Source organism: Anomaloglossus baeobatrachus, chromosome 1 (genome assembly GCF_048569485.1).
Source record: "Anomaloglossus baeobatrachus isolate aAnoBae1 chromosome 1, aAnoBae1.hap1, whole genome shotgun sequence".
NCBI classification, from domain to species: Eukaryota; Metazoa; Chordata; class Amphibia; order Anura; family Aromobatidae; genus Anomaloglossus; species Anomaloglossus baeobatrachus.
Genome location: NC_134353.1, coordinates 152861605 through 152871009, shown reverse-complemented (window position 1 = coordinate 152871009; position 9405 = coordinate 152861605). Strand labels below are relative to the sequence as shown.

General features: G+C 40.5%; 1 protein-coding gene across 1 annotated transcript in view; it reads right to left on the bottom strand.

The window, feature by feature from the left end:
• Positions 1-2697: 2697 nt before the first annotated feature.
• The window catches only part of ACSL1 (acyl-CoA synthetase long chain family member 1), a 124359-nt gene continuing 117651 nt past the window's right edge, over positions 2698-9405 (bottom strand). Inside the window, exons 14-15 of the mRNA XM_075336130.1 lie at positions 8334-8405; positions 2698-4217 (exon numbers count right to left, since the gene is read on the bottom strand). Of these exons, the coding sequence (XP_075192245.1) occupies positions 4077-4217; positions 8334-8405 (213 nt within the window). The 3' untranslated portion in view covers positions 2698-4076. The remainder of the gene's footprint in view (positions 4218-8333; positions 8406-9405) is intronic.

Below are 9405 nucleotides of genomic sequence, written 5' to 3'. Positions count from 1 at the left end.
TTGCAGAAAATATGACAGACAGCATGGATTCATCAAAGATAAGTTGTGTCTAATCAACATGTTGGGGTTCTATGAGGAGGTAAGTGCAAATCTGGATACTGGTAATGCAGCTCATATGATTTGGACTTTGCAAAGGCATTTGATACTGTACCACATATATCTCCTTATACTAAAGCTCCAGAAGCAAGGACTAGGGGAACTATATGCAAATGGGTAAGGATTTGGCTAATAGATAGGAAACAGTCATCATAAAATGTTCTCTAAATGGGCTATATAGTCAGCAGTAGGGTACCACAGGAATCTGTGCTAGGACAGATTCTTTCTAAGCTCTTTACTATTAATCCCATCCACAAGGTCATATTAAGTGTCAGTCTTTGCTGGTGACACTAAACTATGTAGGATATTAAAAACTGACCTTGATAGTACAATATTACAAAACGATCTGGATAAGATGTCCGAATGTGCAGATACTTGGCAAATGAGAGTTAATGTTGATAATTGTAAAGAAATGCACCTAGGACGGAGTAACTATAGCTGCGTATACATTAAAATGGGAGTAAACTCTGGACTACAGAACAGGAGAAAGACTTGGGGATTCTGGTTGCAAGTTAGCTGAGCAGCAGTCCTCAATGTCAGGCAGCAGCTGCAAAAGCAAACACAATTTTAGGGTGTATAAAAAGAATAGATCCCGTGATAACGTATTGTTACCCCTCTATAAATCACTTGTAAGGCCACATCTAGAATATGGGATCTAGTTTTGGGCTCCACATTTTAAAAATGACATTCAGAAGTTAGTCAGTTCAAAGGCGGCTAACTAGATTACAAGTAAGCCTCCCATATGATGAGAGGTTGGAAAAGTTAGATATGTTTAGCTTGCAGCACTCACATAAGCGGTATTTTGCCATAAAACCGGATCCATTACAAATGCGTTTCAGTTCCATTCATTTCCAATGGAATTGCGGCAAGATGCGGTCACATGCGGTTGCGTGCGTCATACACAACTGCATGTGACCGCATCTTGCTACGATTCCACTGGAAATGAATGTGACTGAAACGCATTTGTAACGGATCCGGTTTTGCGGCAAAATACCGCTGATTTGAGCGCTGCCTTATTCCTTCCAAAAACAACACTAATGACCAGGGGGCGTTCACTGCCAGTGGAAGAAAAGATTCCGGCAGCTAAATAGGAAAGCATTCCTTAGTTAGGGCATTCCACAGTCTGACTGCTCTACCAGGGCTGATACTAGAATAGCTTTTAAAAAAGGGCTGGATGATTTCCTCAGTACACAACATTGTTGGTTATAAATGACTTGATGACAAAATGTATAACTGGTGGTGGAAGGTTGAACTAGATGGACCTAGGTCTTTTTTCAACCTATGCAACATACATGACTAACAGACACTCTGGTCCTAAATTTAGAGGTTTAATAACATTTACCAATACAGTTGCAGTGGTCATCTTCCTGTGGATGACGTCCTTGCACGTTTGATAAGTCTATTACAGGTCTAAGATCAAAAGTGTCATCAATACTTATTTTAGGCAGGCACACTTATGCTTGTTACAAAGGCCTGAGAGACGCCGTCTATCCCGAATATAGGGGTACAAGCCATTAAGATTGACAGCATCAACAGAAAAATGGACACACATGCAGAGCACCAGAGGTCATGTATCTGGTTTCACATTATTTCCAGATGTAAAGATTTCAGTTAATCATTTATGACCTTTACCAGCATGCTGCCCATATCTGACCCCATTTGGGGTAACACAAAAAGGTAAGAACATAAAAAAAAACCCCAAACAATTCAAGTTATAGGTCCATGTCCAGTGCTTGGTATTAGATATTCCACTTGTTGGCTTCCAACATACAGTGCACAATTATAGTGAATGATTGTTCGTACAGTATAATCATACTGTATAAACAGGCCGCTGCTCACCCGACAAAATCAAATCACTTATCCGTTGGATGAAATGATCTTTTCATTTGCACAAAAAGATGGTCTCTTGGCAGCACAGTCTTGTCAAGGTTTTCCAGACCTGTGCTGTCAAGAACACTGACCGCTTATACGTACATAACGACCTAGAACAAATTGTTCAGTACACATTTGAAGAGTGGTCGGCCTGGGCTATGAAACGTCCACGGGTCGGCAAATATCGGTGTTCTGCAGTTGATTACTGCTGTGCATCAGTGTAAATTGAGCTTAACACTAGAAGTCCCAGAAACTTCGAGCTCTCTGGGTTCCAAAGGTAGAAATGTTAAATGACCCCTCTCTGGGACTTCTCGTGTTAAAAGCTGGCCGTACATTACATTTTCTTGCAACGCCACCTTAACCATTGTCCATTTATTTATTTTGCTTGGTGAAGTCTCTTCAACAAGTCACTTCAGACGTGCAAGGCAATCTAAAATGCCCAAAGCCTGCCGTCACCCAACATCTATCGCTGGGTAGAAAATTGTAGACTCTGGTGAGTGGACCATAAAAAAAAAAATAAATGTTGCCCAAAACACAATCATACTTGTCCAGATGTCACCGTTTTGTAAAGGCCGCCATAAATCAGACAAATCATGGACAAAATTCTATGAAATATTTCTAGATGTGATTTTCTTTCACCAGAGCCCCATCACAATAGCACATTCAAGCATCTCCTAGAGAATGAATAAGATTGCAATTTATGCAGTAGAGAAACAGAAAAAGCCAACATTTCATATTATCATTTATTTTGGTTTCCTTCATTTGTGGAAGGGACTGTAAAGGGAACTGGGATATAAACATTTTGGTTTTAACAAGATCAAAAACCATTAAAGCAAACATGTAAATTCAGTTTTAACAAGTCACATATCATTTGGATAAATTCTCATTACGCAGCTATAAATGATCTCCGCCTAGAATGCAGTGCTTGAAATCACAGGTCTTTACATAAATCACGTCTTTACATAGTGCAAACCATTGTTGTGCTTGTTATGTACAACTCCTTTGTGCCTTGCATTTCTTAAAAAAAAACAAAAAACAAAAGATATCGTACAAGAACACCTAAAAAGCCTTAAAATGCGTTGTTCTGACCATATCCCTTTCACCCTCCCTCCCAAAAACTAGACACTTCATTAAAGCAAACCGGTCATTCAAAATACAGTATAACCTGCAGTCAGCATGATATCGATCAAGAGGAGCAGAGCAGACCGATATATAGTTTGGGGTGAAAAATGAAGTGTAACTTGTGTTTTATTCATTTAAATCCCCGCCCACTCTGGGCTTCAGTCAATTGGGCGGTACCACTCAGTGAATGTTTGTATGCACATACTGATTATGACCTCCCACTTGACTGAAAAACCCAGAATGCAATGATTGAAATGAATAAAAAACATAAGTTATACTGAATTATTCCCAACATATAAGTCTATTCCGCTTACCCTATTGCTATATAGGGCTGTGTGCAGATTGGACTGAATTTTCTAAGTCAGAGGTTCCTTTAATATAGTAAAATTAGATCCCCTCCACAGACGTCAGCGATAATTGCACTTTTTCTTGGTTGCCAGTCCTATGAAAAGTTAAGGTGTATCCCAGGCCTCTAGCAGCTTACGGACATTGATAGAAGCTCCTTCAGAACAGGGGGAGCGACTCTTTAAATAAGGAGTTTTATACTCCATGGATTAACCAGTCTCATTTACATGTAGAAAATAGTGATAAAATATTACAGGTCACCACTCCAGAATAATTCTTAGGCATCCCGTAACACGATAAATCTTCTGTGCATTGTGTTTTAGAAACAAGATAATAGAAAAATGATCCGATTTGGCAAGCAAGAAAGTTGGAGTTTTGGAACAGAAGTGTGAACGTCTTTTGTAGACGGACTCATGTGACAAGCGAAAAATCCAATTAATTTGAGGCAGAAGTTCCAGAGATTGACATTCATTTTAAGTATGTCCACATTTTCCAAATTTAAGGCCTAGTTTAAGGATTTTAGATCACAGTACAAAAGACAATACAGGGACCCGTAAGGCATTGTAGGAGGTCTTCCTTTTTATTCCTTTGACCATTGGTTTCTTGGTGGTTGTGTACAGACCGCTATGAACATGGACGCATTATACTTTATTATTAGCATAAAGTTCTTCAATTTGGACATGGAAGTATTTTCTTAGCTCCGGCCTCTTTGCTTTCAAGGTGGGGGTCAGCAGGCCATTTTGGATAGAAAACATTTCTGAATGCAGAACAATGTCTTTTACCTACAAGAGAATCCAAAAAAAATTAGAGACACAAACTGAACTACACAAGCCTAGGACTCATTCTCGGATTCTGATCAAATACTGACAGCATTTTTAATTTTTTTCTGTTTCCATATTTGTTCTATCACAGATTGAAACATTGAAACAGTGTCACTATCCGGCTGTGTGTTAGGCCCCCTTCACACGCACGTGTCTCCATTCCTGCAGGTACCGAGACACGGGCACACGTAGACCCATTAAAATCAATGGGTCTGCGCACACATGCGTGTTTTGCCATGGAACGTGTGTATGTGTGGAGCATACGCATGTCCGTGTGTTCCACACGTAGACATGTCCACATTTTCTCCGGCATCACAGGTGTCACACGGCCCGCATACGGACCACACGGATGTAGTGTGGATGTGTTCCACGTGACACGCGCCGGAGAAAACTCACGTGTCAGTGAAAAAAAATAAAATCTTTACTCACCTTCTCCTGCCCTCCTGTCTCTGCTGTCACTTGCTGCCGACTGCCGCTCATTATGCTCATTTAATATTCACTTCACTGCAGCCGGAAGCAGCAGGGAGTCGGCAGGGCTGGAGCCGAAGATCAGCACCACGGACAGCAACGCCAGGGACAGGTGAGTTGAAAGATATCGTTCCGTGTGAGATAACACATGGAGAACACATAGTGCCATAAACACTGCTCACGGAGGGGAAAACGCACCCTTGACACATCCATGAAACACGTGCATGATTTTCACAGACGTGTGAAGGGGGCCTTAAATGTAGTTAAAAAAAAAATATAAATATATATATATATATATATATATATATATATATATATATATATATATATATATATATATATATATATATATATATATATATATATATATATATATATATATATATATATATATATATATATATATATATATATATATATATATCTATAGTTTTCTGTGTCAGCATGAAAGAAATGTTATGCCACGAATCTTGCAATTTTTACACTGGTCACTACAAGTATTCAGGTTCACTCTCATCTGCGTATACAAAAATCACTCAGTTTCTTATCCAGAAAAAAAAGATGGTCAATCCGTAAATCATGCAAGTTCTATAAGAGCGCGATTTTTTTTATTGCCAGCATCCCTATCCAATGTGTTTAACATTTTACATATTGTAATACGCTATACAAGACGGATTTATATAAATAGATATATCTGCAGGATATCTAAGGTCGCAAAATCCTACAAAAGACCTCCATAATTCATTAACATAATCAAATACCATATCAATCTGTATATCGGTTAGAAAAAGTTTTTATTCCAAGCAAAATATTAAACAGACAAAAAGGGAAACACGGTGCAGATGTGCATATATAAAACCACAGTAATAACAGGGAGGTGTGTCTGGAGGGTCAGAGCCTAAAGGTCGCATAAATGCATCAACAGATATAATAATCCCATACATACAGAGAGATATAGATATATAATCTCTTTCTATATCTCTATCTATATATCTCTATCTATACACACACACACACACACACCTTATTCTGTCTGTCTGTCTTGCTCCAAACTGACATCACAGTGACAACCGTCGTCACACCGCGCGCGCTACAGAGCCTGCGACCAATGGCTCAGCTAACTGAACAGCTCAAACTACGGGCCGACAGGACGACGCCTGACACTTTTTCCCGCACCCACATGGAGCCCCAACTCCCCGGTGAGTGCTGCACCCCCGGGAGCCCACACCGGCAACCCAGCTGACACCCACCCCTCGCCTCTGCCCCCCGCACACACTACCCCACTTGGCTCCACCCCCCCCACATGTACACGCACACACACTTTGATAGTCACCTGTACCCAGCTATGCAGTCCGGCACTGATCCTCAGCGCCATGGCCCCGCTTGGCTCCACCCCCCACAAATTACCCTGCAGGATGGGGCACATGTCAGGATGGTGGCTGCACCACAATGGGGGCACATACCAGCATTGGGCCACATCACAGCATCAGCATAAAAATGATGTCCATGGCTTGTAATATATATATATATATATATATATATATATATTACACATACACACACACACACGTTTTGGAGGTGTGTAAAGATCTTACGACATACAGAGGATCCATGTGCAGTCCTTTTTTTATCCCCCTCACACTTTCGTTTTTTTCCCCTCTACATTACCAAAAACTTGTCAGCAATGTAAGAACATACAGGATTTTGATAAAGATAACAATGTGGTATACAACACAGGATCCTTCGATAGGTGATTGTCACAGCTCGCCTCCTCCACCTCCCTTCACACTGACCTTTGCCTAGATCAGAGTTTCCCCATACAGGTCATATTTTCAGGATTTCATTAGCATTACACAGGTTAGAAAATGTGGCAATTTCTGATATCTTGATAATAATTCCATCACCTGTGCAATGCTAATGAAATCAATCACACCATTCCAAGAAACAATACATTCAAGTCAATAGAGTCAAAGCCACTATTGCTGCATATGACTGCTAAAAAACAAAGAACAGGAAATAGGAGTCCAATATTAGACTAAGGCTAGTTTCACACTTGCGTTGTTTTGACGCAAACGGAATCAGTCACTAATGTAGTACAGTTCATTTATTTACATTGGAAGCGCGTTACTATGGCGTGTGTGTGTCATGCAGTACCCGCTTGTGTCCACATGATGTCGCGCTTCCACTGTAAATAAATGATCTGTACTGTATTTGTAACGGAGCCCGAATCCATTAAAATAGCGCAAATGTGAAACGGCACTTAGTGGCTGTTGTGGAGAACAATGTGTTTTGGGTGTGTTTTTGTTTTTTTTTTATTTTAATAATGGGAAAAAAATATGGAGAAAAACAAACATTAAGAAGGTTATCAGAATAAAGATCTAAACAAATACAAAGTTAAATATGCAACATGAAAGGGAGTTTATAACTTTCAGTAATTCACTTCTTTTAAATATTAACCCATGGGGATCCACTGGGAGATTATGCATAGTGTGGGGGAGGGGGAGAGCCTTGATGTGAATAAATCCCAATAATTATATTAATGAGTGATAGAAACTCATAGTAGCTCAGCCACACTAAGGCTGCTTTCACACATCCGGTTTTTGCCGTGTGGCACAATACGGCGCTCTGCAGAAAAAACGCAACCGTTTTTTTTTGCCGCCGGTCGCGTTTTTTCCCCCGCATAGACTTGCATTAGCGCTGTATTGTGCCGCATGGCCTTGCGTTGCATCCGTTTTTTGCTGGATGCAGCATATTTAGCCAATGCGGCGGCCAGATGGAACGTTGACTGGCACGTTTTTTTGTGCGTCGAAAAAAAAAAAAGCATCGGCACGATTCACAATGCAAGCCTATGGACGTCGGATGCGGTTTTTTGTACTGCGCATGCTCAGTGTCAAGCCGCATCGTCAAAAAACGGACGGGCAATGGATCCGGTTTTTTCGCCGAATCCGTTGCATAGGTTTTTGAGCCGGATTGTGCCGCTCAGCACAAACCGGATGTGTGAAAGCAGCCTAAGGCTATGTGCGCACTAGAAATGTCCTTTTTCTCAAGAAACTTTGAGACATTCTGGGAGTTGAGGATTCCCACACCTGCGGAAAAAAAACCCGCACCAAATCCGCGGTAAAACGCATGCGGTTTTACCGCGGATTAGCCGCGATTTTATCGCGGATTTTCCGCAGGTTGTTCCTGACAAGCAAGTGTAGAAATTCCGGGGGTATTCTGCAGGTAATAATGGACATGCTCATTTTTTCAAGAAAGTTTCTCGAGAAAATTCCGCAGCGTGCGCACAGCTATTTTTTTAACACATAGGTTTTGCTGGGAAATGTCTGCAGAAAGATTTCTAATCTTTCTCAAGAAATTTCCGCGACAAATCCGCGGGTAAAACGGTCTAGTGCGCACATAGCCTAAGAGGTTTCAATAGCTTTTCCTGTTGTAGTCAGAGTCTGAATGTAAATATATCAGACTCCACAATGAAAGGCTAGTCCCCCATCTGGCCTCAGGTTTTAATAGGATTTTATCAGGGTAAGGTCTGGGTCAATCTCTGGGTCAGTCTATTGCAGCTAATGTGCACGGGTCCCATAGGAGGCAAATACAGGAGCTAAATTCACTTACTTGTTCGAAAGTTTTTAAACCGGCTTCTTTACCCAGTCTGAGTAAATCTTCCAGAACTGCATTTTTAAAGTCCTATAAGAAGATAAAAGTAAGCATAAATTAAGAAATGCAGAAGCAAATACTCGTGTTATCTGGTTATGTCAACATCGTTCGGAATTTCAAGGGCCCCTCATATTTACACAAAAAAAAAAAAATAAATATATAAATAAATCTGAACAGAACCCTCTCCTCATACCTAAAAAGAGTATGCACGCTATTTTTTTTTTTTTTTTAAGGAACGGAACTCTAAAATAAGCTGACCACAACTAAGGATAGGCACTAAATGAGGGTCTCCTGTAATCACAGAATTCCTGAAAAAAAAAATAAAAAAAAAAAAAAATTAAAGCGGTTGTTTACTACTTTAACAATGATGGCTTATTCCTAGGATGTCATTAATGTCTGATTAGCCGGGGTCCAACACCCGGTGCCCCCACCAATTAGCTGTTATCGGTGCAGCTGTCGCCAGCTGGAAGGGCAGCTCCTGTAGTGAGCACTATCTTCTGATAGTGGCCACTGCATATCTGCCTCCTAAGAATTTGACTTGGAGGTGGATGTGCAGTACCCCACAACTATCAGAAGATGGGGCAGCTCCGCAACTGAGCTTTTCCAGCTGCCATGGAGAACAGCTGATCAGCACCGACGTCAGGTGTCTGACCCCAACAGATCAGACATTGATGACCGATCCAAAGGATAGGCCATCAATATTAAAATAGTGGACAACCCTATCTATCCATCTATCAAAAACATACATATTTTATGAATTTGCAATCAGTGACGACCACTCAATACCCATGTAATTCTAATTTGATTAGTCATATACAGAAGGAGCTGCACATTTATGACATGCCAGATAGACAATACCTACAGCGGGTGAAAGAATATTGAAGCAAATAAAATATATTTCTAAAAGGTGCTATTGACAAATTTCTCACCAAGTCAGTAACCACCCATCTAATCCACACAGGCAAAGAACAAACCATAGATGTCCATAAATGTAGTAATTTGTAATAATGAGAAATGGTGAAAAAAAAAT